The sequence below is a fragment of the Leptodactylus fuscus genome, chromosome 3 (genome assembly GCF_031893055.1).
Source record: "Leptodactylus fuscus isolate aLepFus1 chromosome 3, aLepFus1.hap2, whole genome shotgun sequence".
NCBI classification, from domain to species: domain Eukaryota; kingdom Metazoa; phylum Chordata; class Amphibia; order Anura; family Leptodactylidae; genus Leptodactylus; species Leptodactylus fuscus.
This window is the reverse complement of record NC_134267.1, coordinates 67,317,202-67,340,881: the sequence shown is the minus strand read 5'-3', so window position 1 is coordinate 67,340,881 and position 23,680 is coordinate 67,317,202. Positions and strand designations below refer to the sequence as shown.

The window sequence follows — 23,680 nt, the reverse complement described above, 5'->3', positions numbered from 1 at the left end:
TGCAAAGGGGGTAACATAATAATATGCTCCATCTTCAACTGGAGACTGAAGTGTGGGGCTTAGAAATGGGGCATGGATTAATAAGCTATTTGCAATGAGTATACAGAAGGAGGGTCTCCTGCTACAGCCAGTTATCTTACAGAAGAGAAGGTAAGCTCTTGAGACATAGAGACTAGGTTTCTTTTTCTAGTTCTCAGTTCTAATTACACAGAAATAGGATCATAGAGACAGATTAATGGAGGAGTACTGAGATTTTATTTTGGCTCAGTATCTGTTTTCAGTTCCTAAATAAACACATGAGCACTTAGTACTTTTCCTACATTTTGGTATTCCTGTTTTACTGAGAAGGGCGATCCTGAAGCTTCATGGTTACCCCCTAATAGTATTAAATAGAGACAATTAAGAAACATAACAGTTTCACCAATAGCTGACAGTTGGATTTTCTGGAAATATTAGCTGACTATATACCCAGAGTTAAATAAAAGTGGAGTTTCATTGTAATCTGTAATTCAGAGGAATAGTGAGTGGAATGCCTCCTAGTGGTTCGGAGGTCTGATGCTCTCTGGTTATTCAGCGCCTTCTGCCATTGGTATGCCAACCTCACCTATGCTAAATGTATGGTGGCATCACTTTTTCTCTTATTGGTTTTGTGAAAGGCAATAATAACTTTCTATCCCAGAGTACATTTATTGTAATGTGTGCTGCTGATTTCTTGCTTGGTCAAAGTTGTCCATTTCATTTTATAAAATGATGTAATATTGCTGCTAGTTGGTCCATCAACATAAAAAAAACTCGCCTCTCCTTGGGCCTCTGCTTTCATTGGTGGCAGCTCCATATTTAGGTCTCTGTTCTGTTTGCACCAGGTAACTGCTGCAGCCAATCGCAGGCTTCTGTGGTGACCTCTTCACAAACAGCATGTCACAGCAGTCATGTGCCATTTGTGAAGAAGTCACCACTGAGGTCTGTGATTGTCTACAGCAGTTTCCTCACACAAATGGGATTTCATTGGGGACCTATATACTGAATGAAGCTGATGGCACTGGAAACATGAATAAATAATTAAAAAAAAAATGACTGGACAACCTCTTTATTGACATTTTTGGCAAAAAAAACCATTCGCCACATTTTGAAAAGAAAAAGTTTACCAAAAGTCCATCAGTTCTTATAAATTACAATGTCTACAAACTGATGGAGAAACTAAGGAAAAGTATAAATAGGATAGGGATGGGTTACAGATGATTGGTTACTGACCAATGGGGACTCCGCTGATCATGATAATATAGTGTTTTTAGCCCCATTCTGAATGAAGCGGTGGGAAGAAAAGCATGCCCTCCTTCTATTCCAATGGGACCACCAGAGATAACCTAAATACTTGGCTATTTTTGGTGGTCTCTTTGAAATGAATGCAGGTGCTCTTGTCCAAGTACTCATCTGTTTGGAAAGAGGTGCAAAACACCTCCATCCCTAGTGATCAGAACCCCACTAATCTGTATCTTATCCCCTATACTGTGGAAAGATGTTGCCCCTGACCAGGTTAATGCTCAGGACTTCAGTGCTATATGGCAGTCCTAGTGTATTATTGTTCAGATAATCGTCTTCCTCAGTATTGTAACTTGTGTGCCTCGGGGCTGCTTGTGTAGAAAGAATACTGTTTCCCGGTCTCAGGTAATACCGATGATGTGATAGAAGTATCAGGTTTTCTGAGCAGTTTCTGTGCATGTGTGTAAGATGAAACTTTTATTCACTGAAAATATATGATGATCAAAATATACACAGAGCTGTTCCATAACAGCAAACAAATCCATCTGTGTCATTGTCTTCTTCATGCTAACCATGCTAATATATCCACATACACCTGCTGCAGGAGAAAGGGCAGAGTTACACTAATCTATACCCAGTTCCTGTTACAGTGCCACCCGTGCCACTACTGCAGCTGGAGAAGTGCTGCACGCGAAATAATAGCGTTACTCTGGCTTGGAGAATGCCACCATTTGCTCACAATCCTGTGGAGGGATATATACTGGAACTAGACGATGGAGATGGCGGTCCATTTAGGGTAAGGAAAGAAATTAGATATTTAGTGTCTACTGTACATATAATGTGTATATTTTGATTATATCATTTTATAATATACAGATAAAGATCCCCTTTTTATTTAATTGTTTTACAGTGTTTTACAGTTACAGCCCACACCTTGCAAAAAATATGCATTGTGAACACTCTGCAAAATCACAGCATGTCAATTGTACCTATGGAAACCCCGGTGGTTTCCCTATATGTATAAGTGAAGCAGTCCACAGAGTAAACCTCTATGGACTTTCTGTATAAAGTGTTGTGGGAAAACCACGATGCGTTGGCACCAGCATTTTTTTGCTACAGCCCACTACATGGGGTCTTAGCCTAAGAGAGACACCTAACCAGTAACTTCAGCAAACACATCAGTAATGGCTTGATACATCCACATTCATCCCAATGACCCAAATATTTATGGGCTGGTGCAGTTGGGCTTTACTAATTTCTATCACACTAGAAAACTCCATTTCTGGAGTTTCCCTTTAAGGAAGTAAATTTGCTTCCTGAAGTAGTTACTCTAATAATATCTATATCAGTTTATTCCAAGAGCATTTAAAATCCATTTAGGATTATAATAACGTTTTCCCTGAGAATAAGTGTTTGTAAGTCACAAAGAAGGTTTCCCTTTGAAGCAGCAGCCAAGTAACAATCGCTAATCCAGATCACGACAAGTGACAGGGATTTGTTTTTCAACTCTACATTCTGAAAGGGCTGTTTTTGGAATTGTTTTCAGCTAAGCTTTTCCTATCACAAAGCCTTTAAATAATGATAGGATTAGTAATATGGAATGTAGTTCAACTAATTAGGTCAGTCCCTTCAGTGCGGTGAGTGCCATGGATACTGACTGTTATCATCTATTTTTACTACAGTGGCTCACTGTATCCTCAATACGAGCCTTGTCAAATGAATGCGCCATATGTGGACCCCGACTATTACTAATGAACTTGTAATGACTTTCTTACTTGGTTGTCTTATATGCCAAGAGATGTTCAAGAGATATTGCTCCTGGAAAGTTATATGTGAATTAGATCTTAGGGGATGTTCACACTACTGTTGTAAATGTCCGTTGCTCTCATCCGTCATTGAATGACAACTACTGACTTAAATGGCGATGGAATGATGGATGCAGACAGAGCCCTATCTATCTGGATCTATTCCCATTCACAATTGGGTAAAAACATGATGGAAGCTTTCCTACATTTGTTTACTTTTGAAACATAAGAAAATGTTCTGCAAAATCTCCATGATGTTTTTTACATTACAGTGAATGCAAGCGGATGGTGATCTGTCTGCATTAGTTACTCTGTTGCCTTTGAAGTCGATTGCTCTTATCTTATAATGGATGAGAACAATAGACAGTAATAACAGTAGTGTGAACTTTTGCTTATTCTCTAAGTAGGGGGTGTCCTTTATCTTCTCTGGAGAATAAGAGCTAATTTACATATAACCTTTAGGGGCCATATCTTTTATATGGGTGGATGGATTTTACAAAAGAAATGCCAAAATGATCAGGAAGAAGATTCACTTTCCAGCAAGGCAATGACCCTAAACGTACAGACAGAGCTACAGTGGAAGGGTTTAGATCTGAGAGTATCCATGTGATAGAATGGCCCAGTCAAAGTCCAGACCTAAATCCCTTTGAACATCAGTGGCAAGACATGAAAATTCCTGTTCACAGACGCTCTCCATCCAATCTGGCTGAGCTTGAGCTATTTTGCATAGAAGAATGGGCAAAAATCTCAGTCTGTAGATGTGCAAAGCTGGTAGAGACAGACCCCAAAAGACTTGCAGCTGTAATTGCAGAGAAATGTGGCTCTACAAAGTATTGATATAGGGGGCTGAATACTTTTGCACATCACACTTTTCAGATTTTTATTTGATTAAAATTTAGAAAACCATGTATCATTTTCATTCCACTTCACAATTATCTGCTACTTTGTATTGGTCCATCACTTAAAATCTCAATAAAATACATTTAAGTTTGTGGTTGTAAGGTGACAAAATGTGAAAAAGTCCAAGTGGTATGAATAATAGCAGATTATAGAAACCATACAATATTAGATTTTACTATTTTACTTAGAAGTGTATAAACATAAAGTAATCTGATCTACTTCCATTATATAATCACCCATTGCACTAAAGTAAATGCTTCTATATAATTAGTCATTCATATATCACACTTTCATCGTCTTATGTAATTCTAATGTAGTTACACATACATAACCAATGTGCAACAACTTAAAGCTCCTGGGCCCATATCGCAAAACAGCCCTCGCTTGCTATGTTCTATCTATAATACTGGTGTCTTCTCATGTTGTAGAGAACCCTCTGGGGCCCCTGTGGCTCCAGGGCCTGGTAGCTCTGCACCTCCTCTAGCTACACTGCTGAATGTATATGTCATAACAATATGTTTGCTTGTCATTTTAAGGAAGTCTACGTGGGAAAGGAGACTTTATGTACAATTGATGGTCTTCACTTCAACAGCACATACAATGCAAGAGTCAAAGCATTTAACTCAACGGGCCTTGGACCTTACAGCAAAACTGTAGTTCTTCAGACATCTGATGGTGTGTACCAATTTTGACTGTCAAATATGTATTTTTACTCCTCAGCCCAAGTAGTTTGCGAGGAGACATGAGGTCTTCTGACATGTCTGGATTGTTTAGTATGTTCATAATTCTGCATTGTTCTGTAGTCCTTAGTTGTTCCTCCTCAATATTTATAAAGAAATTGACAAATGGACATTACTTTTGTGAAGGGGGTGTGTCTATACACAGTCTGACGCGGGCTGCAGCTATTGGGCATAGTTATACACTCACCGGCCACTTTATTAGGTACACCTGTCCAACTGCTCGTTAACACTTAATTTCTAATCAGCCAATCACATGGCGGCAACTCAGTGCATTTAGGCATGTAGACATGGTCAAGACAATCTCCTGCAGTTCAAACCGAGCATCAGTATGGGGAAGAAAGGTGATTTGAGTGCCTTTGAACGTGGCATGGTTGTTGGTGCCAGAAGGGCTGGTCTGAGTATTTCAGAAACTGCTGATCTACTGGGATTTTCACGCACAACCATCTCTAGGGTTTACAGAGAATGGTCCGAAAAAGAAAAAACATCCAGTGAGCGGCAGTTCTGTGGGCGGAAATGCGTTGTTGATGCCAGAGGTCAGAGGAGAATGGCCAGACTGGTTCGAGCTAATAGAAAGGCAACAGTGACTCAAATAGCCACCCGTTACAACCAAGGTAGCCAGAAGAGCATCTCTGAACGCACAGTACGTCGAACTTTGAGGCAGATGGGCTACAGCAGCAGAAGACCACACCGGGTGCCACTCCTTTCAGCTAAGAACAGGAAACTGAGGCTACAATTTGCACAAGCTCATCGAAATTGGACAATTGAAGATTGGAAAAACGTTGCCTGGTCTGATGAGTCTCGATTTCTGCTGCGACATTCGGATGGTAGGGTCAGAATTTGGCGTCAACAACATGAAAGCATGGATCCATCCTGCCTTGTATCAACGGTTCAGGCTGGTGGTGGTGGTGTCATGGTGTGGGGAATATTTTCTTGCCACTCTTTGGGCCCCTTGGTACCAATTGAGCATCGTTGCAACGCCAAAGCCTACCTGAGTATTGTTGCTGACCATGTCCATCCCTTTATGACCACAATGTACCCAACATCTGATGGCTACTTTCAGCAGGATAATGCAATGCCATGTCATAAAGCTGGAATCATCTCAGACTGGTTTCTTGAACATGACAATGAGTTCACTGTACTCCAATGGCCTCCACAGTCACCAGATCTCAATCCAATAGAGCATCTTTGGGATGTGGTGGAACGGGAGATTCGCATCATGGATGTGCAGCCGACAAATCTGCGGCAACTGTGTGATGCCATCATGTCAATATGGACCAAAATCTCTGAGGAATGCTTCCAGCACCTTGTTGTATCTATGCCACGAAGAATTGAGGCAGTTCTGAAGGCAAAAGGGGATCCAACCCATTACTAGCATGGTGTACCTAATAAAGTGGCCTGTGAGTGTATAGTTACATAGTAGATGAGGTTGGATGAAGACATCAGTCCATCAAGTCCAACCTATAACCCTACAATCGCTATAGTGTTGATCCAGGGGAAGGCAAAAAACCCCATGAGGCTCATGCCAATTGCCCCATTTCAGGGGAAAATATTCCTTCCCGGCCAATCTGACAGTCAGTATAAAAACCCTGGATCAACGTGTCCTTTAAATCTAGAGTCCAGACATATTTTATTCCTTTTCATTTAGTTGATAATCAGTGTACTTAACTGACCCCGAAAACTGTAGCCTAGTGGGGGCCCATAATCTTCATATAGAACAGGCCCATGGTAGTCTTAATCCAGCCCTAATTCCTATCCCATATAAGTGCCCCATACACACTACCTGTGCCCCCTTTTGTGCTGCAGACTCCCTCTACAACATCCCTCCTTGTCTTTATGTTTACCAACTGCCCCTGTTGGCAGAGAATGGTTTTGTATCATAAATTTTCTTCCTCTGTCTCACGCCAGTGCCCCAGAGGGTGGGGTTATAAACTGGCGATACATTGACTGCCAGCTATCAAAGGAAATCAGAAAAGAGATCAACCAAGTATAATCCGTCTTAGTGCGGTGAGGTTGAGCTGTGGCCTCCCCTGTCTTATTGCCCCTCTTGCCATAGTGACCAGTATGACCTCTATAGTTACATCAGTGGGGGAGGTGGCAGGTTTTCTTTCTTAATGTGTTTATTTATCTGTACTAAATAGAATTATTATTTTAATACCTAGAGATGAGCGAACAGTGTTCTATCGAACTCATGTTCGATCGGATATTAGGCTGTTCGGCATGTTCGAATCGAATCGAACACCGCGTGGTAAAGTGCGCCATTACTCGATTCCCCTCCCACCTTCCCTGGCGCCTTTTTTGCTCCAATAACAGCGCAGGGTAGGTGGGACAGGAACTACGACACCGGTGACGTTGAAAAAAGTAGGCAAAACCCATTGGCTGCCGAAAACATGTGACCTCTAATTTAAAAGAACAGCGCCGCCCAGCTTCGCGTCATTCTGAGCTTGCAATTCACCGAGGACGGAGGTTTCCGTCCAGTTAGCTAGGGGTTAGATTCTGGGTAGGCAGGGACAGGCTAGGATAGGAAGGAGAAGACAACCAACAGCTCTTATAAGAGCTAAATTCCAGGGAGAAGCTTGTCAGTGTAACGTGGCACTGACGGGCTCAATCGCCGCAACCCAGCTTTCCCAGGATCCTGAATGGAATACACTGTCAGTGTATTCCCGTATACCCGATATATACCCCCGATACCCGTTCCAACGGTGTGCCCCCCCACCTTCACCCCAGAAATACCCTGCAAGTCCCCTAGCAATAGGATTGGGGCTATATACACCCACAATTTTTGCTACTGCCATATAGTGCCATTGTCTCACTGGGAATTCAAAGAATATATTGGGCTTACATATAACTTCAATTCCAGGGAGAAGCTTGTCAGTGTAACGTGGCACTGACGGGCTCAATCGCCGCAACCCAGCTTTCCCAGGATCCTGAATGGAACACACTGACAGTGTATTCCCGTATACCCCATATATACACCCCAAATCCCCGTTCCAACGGTGTGCCCCCCCACCTTCACCTCAGAAATACCCTGCAAGTCCCCTAGCAATAGAATTGGGGCTATATACACCCACAATTTTTGCTACTGGTATATAGTGCCATTGTCTGACTGGGAATTCAAAGAATATATTGGGGTGACGTGCACCCACAATTTTTGCTACTGCTATACAGTGCCATTGTCTCACTGGGAATTCAAAGAATATATGGGGGTTATGTGCACCCACAATTTTTAATACTGGTATACAGTGCCATTGTCTGACTGGGAATTCAAAGAATATATGGGGGTTACGTGCACCCACAATTTTTAATACTGCTATACAGTGCCATTGTCTGACTGGGAATTCAAAGAATATATGGGGGTTACGTGCACCCACAATTTTTAATACTGCTATACAGTTCCTTTGTCTCACTGGGAATTCAAAGAATATATGGGGGTTATGTGCACCCACAATTTTTAATACTGGTATACAGTGCCATTGTCTGACTGGGAATTCAAAGAATATATGGGGGTTATGTGCACCCACAATTTTTACTACTGGTATACAGTGCCATTGTCTGACTGGGAATTCAAAGAATATATGGGGGTTATGTGCACCCACAATTTTTAATACTGGTATATAGTGCCATTGTCTGACTGGGAATTCAAAGAATATATGGGGGTTACGTGCACCCACAATTTTTACTACTGGTATACAGTGCCATTGTCTCACTGGGAATTCAAAGAATATATGGGGGTTATGTGCACCCACAATTTTTACTACTGGTATACAGTGCCATTGTCTGACTGGGAATTCAAAGAATATATGGGGGTTATGTGCACCCACAATTTTTAATACTGGTATATAGTGCCATTGTCTGACTGGGAATTCAAAGAATATATGGGGGTTACGTGCACCCACAATTTTTACTACTGGTATACAGTGCCATTGTCTGACTGGGAATTCAAAGAATATATGGGGGTTACGTGCACCCACAATTTTTAATACTGCTATACAGTTCCATTGTCTCACTGGGAATTCAAAGAATATATGGGGGTTATGTGCACCCACAATTTTTAATACTGGTATACAGTGCCATTGTCTGACTGGGAATTCAAAGAATATATGGGGGTTACGTGCACCCACAATTTTTAATACTGCTATACAGTTCCATTGTCTCACTGGGAATTCAAAGAATATATGGGGGTTATGTGCACCCACAATTTTTAATACTGGTATATAGTGCCATTGTCTGACTGGGAATTCAAAGAATATATGGGGGTTACGTGCACCCACAATTTTTAATACTGCTATACAGTTCCATTGTCTCACTGGGAATTCAAAGAATATATGGGGGTTATGTGCACCCACAATTTTTAATACTGGTATACAGTGCCATTGTCTGACTGGGAATTCAAAGAATATATGGGGGTTATGTGCACCCACAATTTTTAATACTGGTATACAGTGCCATTGTCTGACTGGGAATTCAAAGAATATATTGGGGTTATGTGCACCCACAATTTTTACTACTGGTATATAGTGCCATTGTCTGACTGGGAATTCAAAGAATATATGGGGGTTATGTGCACCCACAATTTTTAATACTGGTATACAGTGCCATTGTCTGACTGGGAATTCAAAGAATATATTGGGGTTATGTGCACCCACAATTTTTACTACTGGTATATAGTGCCATTGTCTGACTGGGAATTCAAAGAATATATGGGGGTTATGTGCACCCACAATTTTTAATACTGGTATACAGTGCCATTGTCTGACTGGGAATTCAAAGAATATATGGGGGTTATGTGCACCCACAATTTTTAATACTGGTATACAGTGCCATTGTCTGACTGGGAATTCAAAGAATATATGGGGGTTATGTGCACCCACAATTTTTACTACTGGTATACAGTGCCATTGTCTGACTGGGAATTCAAAGAATATATTGGGGTGACGTGCACCCACAATTTTTGCTACTGCTATACAGTGCCATTGTCTCACTGGGAATTCAAAGAATATATTGGGGTTACGTGCACCCACAATTTTCAATACTGGTATACAGTGCCATTGTCTGACTGGGAATTCAAAGAATATATGGGGGTTATGTGCACCCACAATTTTTACTACTGGTATACAGTGCCATTGTCTGACTGGGAATTCAAAGAATATATGGGGGTTATGTGCACCCACAATTTTTAATACTGGTATACAGTGCCATTGTCTGACTGGGAATTCAAAGAATATATTGGGGTTATGTGCACCCACAATTTTTATACTGGTATACAGTGCCATTGTCTGACTGGGAATTCAAAGAATATATGGGGGTTACGTGCACCCACAATTTTTAATACTGCTATACAGTGCCATTGTCTGACTGGGAATTCAAAGAATATATGGGGGTTACGTGCACCCACAATTTTTAATACTGCTATACAGTTCCTTTGTCTCACTGGGAATTCAAAGAATATATGGGGGTTATGTGCACCCACAATTTTTACTACTGGTATACAGTGCCATTGTCTGACTGGGAATTCAAAGAATATATGGGGGTTACGTGCACCCACAATTTTTAATACTGCTATACAGTTCCATTGTCTGACTGGGAATTCAAAGAATATATTGGGGTTATGTGCACCCACAATTTTTACTACTGGTATATAGTGCCATTGTCTGACTGGGAATTCAAAGAATATATGGGGGTTATGTGCACCCACAATTTTTAATTCTGGTATACAGTGCCATTGTCTGACTGGGAATTCAAAGAATATATGGGGGTTACGTGCACCCACAATTTTTAATACTGCTATACAGTTCCATTGTCTCACTGGGAATTCAAAGAATATATGGGGGTTATGTGCACCCACAATTTTTAATACTGGTATACAGTGCCATTGTCTGACTGGGAATTCAAAGAATATATGGGGGTTATGTGCACCCACAATTTTTAATACTGGTATATAGTGCCATTGTCTGACTGGGAATTCAAAGAATATATGGGGGTTACGTGCACCCACAATTTTTGCTACTGCTATACAGTTCCATTGTCTCACTGGGAATTCAAAGAATATATGGGGGTTATGTGCACCCACAATTTTTAATACTGGTATACAGTGCCATTGTCTGACTGGGAATTCAAAGAATATATGGGGGTTACGTGCACCCACAATTTTTAATACTGCTATACAGTTCCTTTGTCTCACTGGGAATTCAAAGAATATATGGGGGTTATGTGCACCCACAATTTTTAATACTGGTATACAGTGCCATTGTCTGACTGGGAATTCAAAGAATATATGGGGGTTATGTGCACCCACAATTTTTAATACTGATATACAGTGCCATTGTCTGACTGGGAATTCAAAGAATATATTGGGGTTATGTGCACCCACAATTTTTACTACTGGTATATAGTGCCATTGTCTGACTGGGAATTCAAAGAATATATGGGGGTTATGTGCACCCACAATTTTTAATACTGGTATACAGTGCCATTGTCTGACTGGGAATTCAAAGAATATATTGGGGTTATGTGCACCCACAATTTTTACTACTGGTATATAGTGCCATTGTCTGACTGGGAATTCAAAGAATATATGGGGGTTATGTGCACCCACAATTTTTAATACTGGTATACAGTGCCATTGTCTGACTGGGAATTCAAAGAATATATTGGGGTTATGTGCACCCACAATTTTTACTACTGGTATATAGTGCCATTGTCTGACTGGGAATTCAAAGAATATATGGGGGTTATGTGCACCCACAATTTTTAATACTGGTATACAGTGCCATTGTCTGACTGGGAATTCAAAGAATATATGGGGGTTATGTGCACCCACAATTTTTAATACTGGTATACAGTGCCATTGTCTGACTGGGAATTCAAAGAATATATTGGGGTTATGTGCACCCACAATTTTTACTACTGGTATATAGTGCCATTGTCTGACTGGGAATTCAAAGAATATATGGGGGTTACGTGCACCCACAATTTTTGCTACTGCTATACAGTTCCATTGTCTCACTGGGAATTCAAAGAATATATGGGGGTTATGTGCACCCACAATTTTTAATACTGGTATACAGTGCCATTGTCTGACTGGGAATTCAAAGAATATATTGGGGTTATGTGCACCCACAATTTTTACTACTGGTATACAGTGCCATTGTCTGACTGGGAATTCAAAGAATATATGGGGGTTACGTGCACCCACAATTTTTAATACTGCTATACAGTGCCATTGTCTGACTGGGAATTCAAAGAATATATGGGGGTTACGTGCACCCACAATTTTTAATACTGCTATACAGTGCCATTGTCTGACTGGGAATTCAAAGAATATATGGGGGTTATGTGCACCCACAATTTTTAATACTGGTATACAGTGCCATTGTCTCACTGGGAATTCCACAAATAATTTGGGGATTCATTCACCCTACATCTCAGGCTCTTGCCATATTCACCCAGGTTGTCAGTGCTGCACCAGCTCGTTCCCAGACAGCTCGGCCCGAAAAACACGTTACCTATATAGAGGATTTGGACAATGAAGACAACATGTTCTAAATCTAATGTCTGCACCTTCTCCAGAATTAAAATAAAGGCAGCGTTTAACTTTCAAATAGCACTGCACAAAGGAAGAGCTTATCAGCTTGTCTCATGACATGCTACTGAAAAGTTTCATTTGTGTATCTTAATGTAAATATAGTTGTATAAGCTTTTTGGGTTTTAGGCACTGCCAAGTTATTTATTACCACCCGCTCCCTTATAATGATGATGACGCCAAAGTCACTGTGGGTGTTCAGAGCTCACAGCTTTGGGTGACATTTGTCTTGCTCTCTGTCGGTACCAGCTGTCTTTTTGGATACCGTAAAGTTATGTTGACTTTATTAACAGCTATAGAAGCTTTAGCCAGGTTGTGACTGTGTGTAACCCTAACAACACTAAGTGGGATACACATTAATAGTCAGTCTATGTACGCTAAACGTATCACTGAAGTAATTTTTTTTCCCTCTCCCCTAATATAAGAAAGGAACAGACATTAGACCTAGACCGGGGTTCGAGGCTTGAAAAAATCCAGTATTATTTGTTCTTCATGATGTGAAATATGTGTTGAAAAGCAACCCAAGATGAAGTCAGCCATGTGTGCCAGTGTGTTACTTGGCATGCCTTTGCTGGCCCCAACTGTAAGGGTCACTCTCCATTTCCTCCATTTTCCACTCCCCTTCACACCATTTGTGGTGAAGCAATGGGATGCACTGAAGTGCACCCTCTAGCCTCGTGTGGGATAGGGACATCAGATGCCACTCCAACCCCCTCGTCTTCCTCCGCCAGCCAACGGTGCGAAGATGAGAGGAGTGTGCTCTGAATGTTTTCTGCCTAGCAGAGGCTAGTTCTCACTTACGAAAATGGCCCCACTTTGACCTGTATATCAGGCACAATGGTGTAGGTTTCAAAGAAACATGGCACCAACAAGTTGGAAAACGTGGGCCATGCGTGGACCGTGTTTGAGTCTGGCAAGCTCCAGATCTGCTACCAGGTTCCAGCCATTATCACAGGCGCAAAAATGCCAGGCCCCAGGTGTAGCAGGGAAAAAAAAATGCCATCTCAGCCAGGATGGCATCCCTGACCTCGGAGGCACTGTGCTGTCTGTCCCCCAAGCTGATCAGTTTCAGCACGGCCTACTGACATCTCCCCATGCCAGTGTTACAGTGTTTTCCGCTAGTAGCTGGGGTGGAGGTTGCAGCTTCGTAGGGTTTCAGTCTACTCCTGCCATGAATTTTGGCCTGGGAGAGGAGATAGGCCACCCCAGTTTGCACCCGGGGAACAGACTCCACCACATTCACCCTGCCTGTCATTAAAGATAAGCACTGCAGAATCCCTGACCACAGGCGCTTGTCCATGTGTCGGTGGTCAAGTGGACCTTGCAGCAAAGCGCAGAGCTCTGGGCCCGACTGATGTTATGGGACACATGCAGGTGCAAGGCAGAGACAGCACACCAAGAGAAGTAGTAACGGCTAGGCCCAGCATAGGGAGGTGCCCCAGCTGCCATCTGCTGACGGAAGGCCTGGGTCTCCAGAAGCATAAACAAACACCAACATCTCCAGGGCCAGCAGTTTATCGATGAGGCTGTTACAGGCTTGGGCATGGGGGTGGGTTGTATTGTACTTCTGCCTGCAATGAAAAGCTTGGGAAATGTGGAGTGGCTGGGAAGAGGCGCATGATGGTGCAGGCCAAAAGGGCGCATGAGGGTGAACTCCCCAATGTGTCAGAGATAGGTGTGTAGGTGTCCTTGCATCATATACTTGCACCATATTTGGCTTTGGAAGTTAATTTTGTGCCAAAAAGTGGTTAAGACAGCGATCCCTCAGCTACTCCCGTTACACTGTCTATTGAAGTTACCATCTGTGGAAGTGGACCACCATTTCTAAGATCCCAAAGGAAGCAGGCAAGAGATGTGCAGTTCAGAAAAAAAGATGAGAAAATAAGTTTAGGCTGTAGAGCACAGAGGGATCGGAGAGGACAGAGCTGGTGTCGGCCAGGTATTCCCACAACATGCGCCTATACTTGTCCCTCTTGGTGACACTAGGCCCCTGAGTGGCAGTAATTTGTCCAGGGGGGCCATTAACGTGTTCCAGACCTAGGAATAAGTCTTCCAACAGGGTAGAGTTTTGCATGCCTTTGCTTCTACCCACTGTTTTTGCTGCTTAGCTTCCCTCCACATCTACTCTGCTTTCACCCCTAAACATCACCCCAGTTTATGCCTTTGCTTCTACCCAGGTTTTTTGTTGATTTAGCTTCCCTCTACATCTACACTGCTTTAGCCCCTAGACATCACCCCTGTCCATGTGGGGTCGGTGGCCTCGTCATCCACCAACTCCTCTTCCAATTGCGCACTGCCCCCTTACTGCAAACCGCACATGACCACAGCTTGCCTTGATGGCAACTGTGTCTCATGATCCCCACTTAGGTCCAGACAAGTCGGTGGCGGGTCCAAAACCCCAAAATTGGAAGGAAATGGCAGATGCTGCAGTATTTCTAACACCTGTTCCTGGTGCTCGGGCCTGGTCTGTGTTGTACCCTGCACCCTGCTTAACGCATCTGCCATATCCGAAGTTGTGCTGAGCGCATGCTAATGTTTCGTGTCCAGTGCAATGGATGGGATGGGATTTCACATAAGTCTGCCACCCATGGCCACTCATGGTTGAGCAACTGAGGGAGTTGACTTTGACGAACCCGAGGGTTTTGGAGTTGGAACTACATCAAAGGTCTGTGCTGCTCACACACTCTGCTCAACACATGATATGTTTAGTGCCAGCAGTGTGGAGACGTCGCACAACAGCCGTTGTTCCAGCAGGTACAGGCGTTGTAGGAGTGCATAGAGGCTAGCAGCGGCAACTATACACTTTAAAAACTATCCGCACAAGCGCCACACTTTCACCAGTAGCTCAGGAACATTGGGGTACCTTTTTCAAAAGATTAGCAGCAATGAGTTAAAAACGTGGCCCAGGCATGGAATATGTTGCAGGCTGCCAAGCTACAGAGCCAATCCCAGGTTACGGCCATTATCACACATGACAACATGCCTGGGCCCAGGTGCAGTGGCAAAAACCACATTGCCGTCTCATCGAGGATGGCATGACTCACTTTGTAGGCAGTGTGCTGTCTGGCCCCCAAGCTGATGAGCTTCAGCACGGCCCGCTGACGTCTCCCCACACCAGTGTTGCAGCGTTTCCAGCTCGTAGCTGGGGTCAATTTAACAGCGGAGGAGGGTGGTGTTTCAGCCCTCCTCCCAGGAATGTTGTGTGGGGAGACAAGTCAGGCCACCACATTTTGCGACCCGGTCCACGCCTCAACTACATTCAACCACTGTGCCCAAATTGAAAGGTAGCGTCCCTGTCCGCATGCACTTGTCCATTCGTAACTGGTCACATGGAACTTTAGGGCTAAGCGCTGAATTTAGGGACCGCCTCATGTTTGGGGGAAAGTGCTGGTGTGGACGGCACAGTGCGGTGGCGCAGTAGACACTCTGCCCAAAAAGGGCAGAGTGTCCCTCAGCCGGGATTCCAACATCTCCTGGGCCAGATTTCTTGAGATGAGGCCGTTGAAGCCTTGGGCATGTGGGTGGGTTGCGCTGTACTTTAGCATGAAATGAAAGGCTTGGGAGATGGGGAGTTGCTGGGAAGAGGCGCATGATGGCGCGGGCAAAAGGAGAAATGGCAGGAAAAGGTGAGGATAAGGGTGAACTCCCCAAAGTGTCAGAGGCAGATGTGGAGGTGTCCTGGCTCCTGGTCTGGACTGCAGCGCCAGCCCTGTCAACAGTGGAAGAGGCAGTGGCCGCCAGGCCAAACGACGATTATCCTGCGCTTGCTCTCACCCACTGAGCCCAGGGCTTGCCTTCCAAATGATGGCACCCGCAAGAGGTGGTGAGATTCCTCTCCGCAGATCTCCAAACCATCTTGGACTTGCAAATTGCACTAAATTTGTCATGTAACTGACATGTATATGATGAGTCTATCCATTGTCTGTTCATTTTGGTGAAAGTCAGCCTGTCAGCTGACAGACAGCTGTGCTTGTCAGTGATGATGTCACCGGCTGCTTGTACCCCCAGTTTTTGCTGCTTAGCTTGCCTCCACATCCACACTGCTTTTGCCCCTACACATCACCCCTATCCATGCCTGTGCCTCTAGCCATAAGTCTGCCACCCATGGAAACTCATGGTGCAGAAAGTGAGGGAGCTGACTCTGAGGAACCCTTGGGTTTTGTAGCTGGTACTCCATCAAAGGTCTCTGCTGCTCACACACCCTGCTGAACATACGGTATCTAGGGTTAGAGCGTGTGGTGACCTCGCACAACAGTAGGTGCTTCAGGCAGATGTAGGCCTTGCTGGAGTGTATTGCGGCTAGCTCCAGGTACTGTAGACTTGGGAAAGTGGGTGTCCAAGTGCCGCACTTTCACCCTTAGCTCAGCTAATTTGGGGTATGTTTTTAAAAATCATTGCACCACTACATTGAACATGTGGGCCAGGCATGGAACGTGTTGGAGGCTGGCAAGCTCCAGAGCCCTCCAACAAGCTAAAAAACCTGGCCCCAGGGGCAGCGGGGATAAACAAATTGCCATCTCATCCAGGATGGCATCCCTGACCTCAGAGGCAGTGTGCTGTCCGTCTCCCAAGCTGATGAGCTTCAGCCCAGCCTGCTGACGTCTCCCCACACCAGTGTTGCAGCGTTTTCAGCTCGTAGCTGGGGTAAATCTAACAGCGGAGGAGGAGGAGGGTGGTGTTTCAGCCCTCCTCCCAGGAATGTTTTGTGGGGAAACAAGTCAGGAAAATTCTTGAAACGGGAGAGTTTTGCATCTTTGCCCTTGCTGCCTATGGACATCCCTTTGCCTCTAGCCACCATTTTCCCTGCTTTGCTTGCCTCCACATCCACACTGCTTTTGCCCCTAGACATCACCCCAGTCCATGCCTTAGCTTGTACCCCCAGTTTTTCCTGCTTAGCTTGCCTCCACATCCACACTGCTTTTGCCCCTAGACATCACCCCAGTCCATGCCTTAGCTTGTACCCCCAGTTTTTCCTGCTTAGCTTGCCTCCACATCCACACTGCTTTTGCCCCTAGACATCACCCCAGTCCATGCCTTAGCTTGTACCCCCAGTTTTTCCTGCTTAGCTTGCCTCCACATCCACACTGCTTTTGCCCCTAGACATCACCCCAGTCCATGCCTTAGCTTGTATCCCCAGTTTTTCCTGCTTAGCTTGCCTCCACATCCACACTGCTTTTGCCCCTAGACATCACCCCAGTCCATGCCTTAGCTTGTACCCCCAGTTTTTCCTGCTTAGCTTGCCTCCACATCCACACTGCTTTTGCCCCTAGACATCATCCCTATCCATGCCTCTTCCCCTAGCCATAACTCTGCCACCCCTGGAAACTCATGGTGCAGAAACTTTGGTTGCTGACTTTGAGGAACCCTTGGGTTTTGTAGATGGAACTCCATCAAAGGTCTGTGCAGCTCACACACCCTGCTCAAGATATGGTATTGTAGGGTTTCAGCGTGTGTGAATGACGGACAACAGCCTGTGTTTGGACAGATGTAGGCCTTGCTAGAGTGTTTTTAGGCTAGCAGCGACTCCTGTGCACTTGCAAAAGTGGGCGCACAAGCGCCGCATTTTCAACAGTAGCTTCGGTACATTTGGGTATGTTTTTAAAAAACTTTGCACCACTAGGTTAGACGTGGGCCAAACATGGAACGTGTTGGAGGCTGGCAAGCTCCAGAGCCGCTACCAGGTTCCAGCCATTATCACAGGCGTAAAAATGCCAGGCCCCAGGTGTAGCAGGGAAAAAAAAAAGCCATCTCAGCCAGGATGGCATCCCTGACCTCGGAGGCACTGTGCTGTCTGTCCCCCAAGCTGATGAGCTTCAGCACCGCCTGCTGACGTCTCCCCACACCAGTGTTTTAGCGTTTGCCGCTAGTAGCTGTGGTGGAGGTTGCAGCGTCGTAGGGTTTCAGTCTACTCCTGCCATGAATTTTGGCCTGGGAGAGGAGATAGGCCACCCCAGTTTGCACCCGGGGAACAGACTCCACCACATTCACCCTGCCTGTCATTAAAGATAAGCACTGCAGCATCCCTGACCACAGGCGCTTGTCCAAGTGTCGGTGGTCAAGTGGACCTTGCAGCAAAGCGCGGAACTAAGGGCCCACCTGATGTTGAGTGACACGTGCTGGTGCAAGGCGGGGACGCCACACCGGGAGAAGTTGAGACGGCTAGGGACGGCATAGTGAGGTGCCACAGTTGCCATCAGGTCCGGGAAGGCGGGAGTTTCAACAAGCCGGAACGCCAACCTCTCCTGGGCCAGCAGTTTAGCGATGTTGGCGTTCTAGGCTTGCGTGGGTGGGTGGTTAGCGGTGTATTTCTGCCGGCGCTCCAATGTCTGAGAGATGGTGGGTTGTTGTAAAGAAGCGCCTGATGGTGCCTTTGATGGTGCAGGAGAAGGAGATAAGACAGAAACAGGGGAGGATGAGGGAGAAGTCAACAAAGTGGCGGAGGCAGATGAAGTGATGTCCTGGCTCGTCCTCTGGAGTGCATCGCCAGCACTGTGAGCAGAGGCAGTGGCATGAACGGCGGGCGACGTTTGTCCTGCCGTTGCTGCCTGCCACTGATTCCATTGCTTGGATTCCAAATGACGGTGCATTGAAGTGGTGGACAGGTTGCTCTTCTCAGGGCCCCTACTCGATTTCGAGAGGCAAATTGTGTAGACGACACTATATCTGTCCTCGGCGCATTCCTTGAAAAAACTCTACACCTTCAAGAAACGTGCCCTCAATGGGGGAGTTTTTCTGGGCTGGGTACAAAAGGGAACATCTTCGGACATTCCGGGTCTGGCCTGGCTTCGGCAAAGCAGCTGACCTCTGCCTCTGGACATGTCTCTGCCTCTAGCTACCCTTTTTGGTGCTGCACCTGCCTCAACATCCACACTACTTTCCCAGCTTGACATCTGCCTTGTCCAGGTGGGGTCGGTGTCCTCGTCGTCCACCACCTCCTCTTCCAACTCCTGTCTCGCCTCCTCCTCCTGCACAATGCGCATGTCAACTGGCTGCCCTGACAGCAACTGCGTCTCATCGTCGTCGATGAGGGTGGGTTGCTGGTCATCCGCCACCAAATCGACCGGAGATGGAATGGAGGAGACTCTAGTGTTTGAGCATCTGGACACAGATACTCGTCTGTTAGGTCCGTGGAATCGCGAAATGGAGGGGCAGGTTGCGGTACAGTCAAAGGAAGGGAGAACAGCTCTGGGGAGCAGGGACAGTTGGGGTTATTGTTCTGAGAAGATTGGGAATTTTGGGTGGAAGGAGGACAAGACTGTTGGGTAAGAGGAGGTAGAGGCTGACTGGCTGGTGGACAATGTGCTTTAAGCGTTATCCGACAGCCATTGCAAGACCTGTTCCTGGTTCTCGGGCCTACTAATCTTTGTACCATTCAGCCTAGTTAATGTGGAACTTTTGTGCAAAGCGCAGAACTTAGGGCCCGCCTGATGTTAAGGGACACACGCTGGTACAAGGCTCAACTCACCCTAAGTGCCAAAAACACTGCTGGTGCAAGGCTCTACTCATGCCAAGGGCCTCAATCTCTGCTGGTAGCTCAGCTTAAGGTCATGTAACTTTGTTTGGAAGGGCTCATGTTAAGGGCTAGAAAAGTGAATTTTGGAAGGTCTTACCACATCACACACACACACACACACACACACACACACACACACACACACTCAAAATGACAGTTAAGGGTGAGGGCTTTTGGAATTCCCATTGCCTATTCCATTTGTGGTTGTCATGGGGAACGTGATTTAAAGGGGTGGTTGTTACTGTTTGTTGAGCTTAAATTGGGGTTTGTGTCCATCCATTTGGGGAGTAAAGAAGGTTTCCAGGTATTTTCCCACTTTGATAGAGGTTTTTTTGAATGTGGAAAGTGTGTAGTTGTTAGGCTGTGATGTTGGGGTAATAGAGGGTCTTTGGTGTGTTAGATGCCCCCAGACATGCTTCCCCTGCTGTCCCAGTGTCATTCCAGAGGTGTTGGCATCATTTCCTGGGGTGTCATAGTGGACTTGGTGACCCTCCAGACACGGATTTGGGTTTCCCCCTTAACGAGTATCTGTTCCCCATAGACTATAATGGGGTTCGAAACCCGTTCGAACACACGAACATTGAGCGGCTGTTCGAATCGAATTTCGAACCTCGAACATTTTAGTGTTCGCTCATCTCTATTTAATATATGTCTTAATTTTGACAAAATACATCAGTATCTATATTTGAGAATTAACCTAATTTTCTATACCTTGTTTATCAGAATATATTGCAATGAATTTAAACTTAAAGGGCTTGTCCGGGAATTTCAGAAGTCAGGGAGGAGGCTGATGGCAGCAACAGGAATAGAATAAGTGATGTATGTTAGTGACAGTACCTGTGTCCGATCATTGGCCTCAGTGGTCACATGTGGTACAGGACAGTGGCAGTAGACACATGAGTGTCGGGGACAGGTCTCCTCATTGACTTCTGAAATTCTTGGAAACCCCTTTAATGTCTACCTTTTTATATCATGTCACTTTAGGTTAAGCCCTCTGCACTCTGTATTTTTTAACATATACTTACATTGATAGATGCTTTGTTTTCCTAATATAGCATTCTAAATCCCCCTATATATAAAGATAGATCTAGAAATGAATAGGCACACAATTTGGTATCTGTTTCCATGAAAGTGTATTTCCAGGACTTAATATCCTTAAGAAAGACCATCCATATGAAATTGGTTTTACCAATATCATAATCTTGGAAAACTCAAATTGGCATTCACTTTTAGACTATGTCCAGTTTACTGTATTCTAACTTGGTAAATGCAAAGGGCAATGGATATTTGGAATAAGCCTTTAAAATGGGAGGTGATGGAGACCCAGCAGTGACAGTAAGGAGACGGGGACCGAGAAAAAGGTTGGTAGCTGACCTGCTGCTCTGCCTAGAGCCACCCAATGCGTCCATATAACATAAACGGGTAGCTTTTTAAATATTCTACCCAGTTTATTATTTGTATGCATAGTCTGGATCAGATGCTGTATATAGTACAGTGAGTGCCACTCTAGAAGGAGCTGCGGAGATAAGGACTCATAGCTGTCCTGGGTCAGGGGCACACTGGAGTATTGACCCTGTAGGTCAGTCCGAAAGTGAAAAATCAAAAGCAGATATGCAAGTATATTTTAAGCCTTATGGTATGTCTAGGCTTTACACCCAATTTATCTGTTTCTTTCCAGTGGCCTTTTTCACATTTGACTCAAACACTGCTCACCGGGATATTGTTTTGTCTAATGACAACATGACGGCGTCTTGCAGCAGTTATGATGACAGAGTGGTATTGGGCACAGCCGCATTCTCGAAAGGAGTTCATTATTGGGAGGTACAAGTTGACCGATATGACAACCATCCTGATCCAGCTTTTGGTGTTGCCAGAATTAATGTTGTCAAGGACATGATGCTGGGAAAAGATGATAAGGCATGGGCCATGTATGTGGACAATAACCGTAGCTGGTTTATGCACTGCAACTCTCATACCAACAGGTAAGTGAAAATAAAAAGTAATATAACGTGGCAAAAAAATAACATGCCATGCAGACAGGAATATGTGTCATTTGGCTCATTGACCTCACTATTATTTTGGTTTAACTTTTTCCTTTCCATGTGGCCCAGCTTTGATGGAACATTGCTCCTGACACCCCAGGAAACAGCTGATTTTGTTGGGGCAGTCACTGTATGTAAAATGTAGGATTACATGGCGGCTATTTTAGATAAAGAACCATTCTTTTAAGACCTCAAAATGCAGGTTTTGCTTGTTGCTCAGTCTCTACAGTTGTGTAGAAAGAGGATGAGGCAGAGGCACCACGTTGTGGAAAAGCTACCGTATATACTCGAGTATAAGCCAACCCGAATATAAGCCGAGGCCCCTAATTTTACCACAAAAAACTGGGAAAACCTATTGACTCGAGTATAAGCCTAGGGGGGAAATGCAGAAGCTACTGGAAAATTTCAAAAATTAAAATGGTCGGAGTTTTTGGGTGCAGTAGGTGCTGGGGAAGGGGAGGGGGTGTTTTGGTTGTCTGTCTGCCCCTTTCCTGAGCTTGAGGACTGAGGTTTTTTTTCCCCCACTTGGAATTCAGTCTGGCTGAATATAGGGGATCTGCAGTGTTCCTATTAACCCCTTCCTGATGGAACAGGAGCACTGCAGATACCCTATATTCAGTAGACCGGGCACTCTCAGGCACAGGGATACCTAATGTATATGTGTTTCACAGTAATTTTCTACTTTTATATGTATTCTAGGGAAAGGAGGGATTTAGAACTTTTATTTATTTTATTTTTTTAAAGCTTCTGTTTTTTTCTTTCACTATTTTATGGGAAATTCTATACATTACTATTGCAGCTGGTCATAGACCAAAAAAAAATAATTTTTTTTTCCTTGACTCGAGTATAAGCCAAGGGGGGCTTTTTCAGCACAAAAACTGTGCTTAAAAATTTGGCTTATACTCGAGTATATATGGTACTTTTTTCATTGTAGATTTTGCTGCATTTTTCGAGCCAAAGTCAGTAGGGGCTTCCAAAGGAATGAATAGAAATAATGAAAGAATAGAGGCTACCCCAACAGATATATGTAAACTATTTGAAAGTGTGTGGTATCCCTGGCTTAACTATGCAGCCCCTCAGGGCTTACTTTGTCCCCATGATATTATTGTCCATGTTAGCCTAATTTCCACCCCTCTCTACTGTCAGTTATTATATGTGTGTATTTTGTCTCTCTCATATAATATGGTTTGTGATTTCCTTTTTCCCTTTGTACCCCTTCTTCCTTTCCTTCCCTCCTATTTTATTTTTCCTCTCCATTTCTGCTTTTATTATATAATTTAGTATATTTTCCACAATACCTGTATTTGTGTGTATTTTATTTATTTTCTACAATAAAACCTTTTTGATACTAAAATGTATATCCTATTCTTAGGCTAGACCATCAATATTTTATTGGTGGATGTCCAAATTTTGGAACCCTGTTCCTGATCAGCCATTATGAATGAGCCGCCTATAAGGCCCCATTCGCACGGGGCATAGATGGCAGATTTTGGTCCTGATTCTGACGCGTCAAGCCACGTCAGTATAGGGCCAAAATCCGACTGCCACGGCTTCCGACAGTTGCAGCACTCCGTTCCGGAGTAGGCCCAAATGAATGGGCCTAGTGCGGAGGGTGCTGCCGCGAGGTGGATGCCGCGGCTCAATGAGCCGTGGAATCCACCTGAAGAGAGGGCAGCTCACGGAAAAAAACGAAGCTAGTGGTCTACATAGACCACCATTGTGAGGGGGCGGATTATAACATGGATTCTGCGCCCAAATCCGCCCCTTCTTGGCATGTGTGAATGGGGCCTAACACTACTATAACTAAACATGCCGAGAGTTGGACTTCCACCCTCCCAATA

The 23,680-nt window shown here is 44.5% G+C and overlaps 1 protein-coding gene across 3 annotated transcripts in view; it reads left to right on the top strand.

Annotated features, from left to right (window-relative positions):
- Positions 1–23,680, top strand: part of TRIM67 (tripartite motif containing 67) — a 72,202-nt gene that overhangs the window by 45,770 nt on the left and 2,752 nt on the right. For 2 of the 3 annotated variants that reach the window (XM_075267693.1, XM_075267694.1), the window contains exons 6-8: positions 1,911–2,056; positions 4,502–4,640; positions 21,476–21,779. In XM_075267693.1, coding sequence (XP_075123794.1) covers positions 1,911–2,056; positions 4,502–4,640; positions 21,476–21,779 — 589 coding nt within the window. Of the gene's footprint in view, positions 1–1,898; positions 2,057–4,501; positions 4,641–21,475; positions 21,780–23,680 lie in introns of all 3 variants that reach the window. The other variant, XM_075267692.1, reaches the window with a different exon arrangement.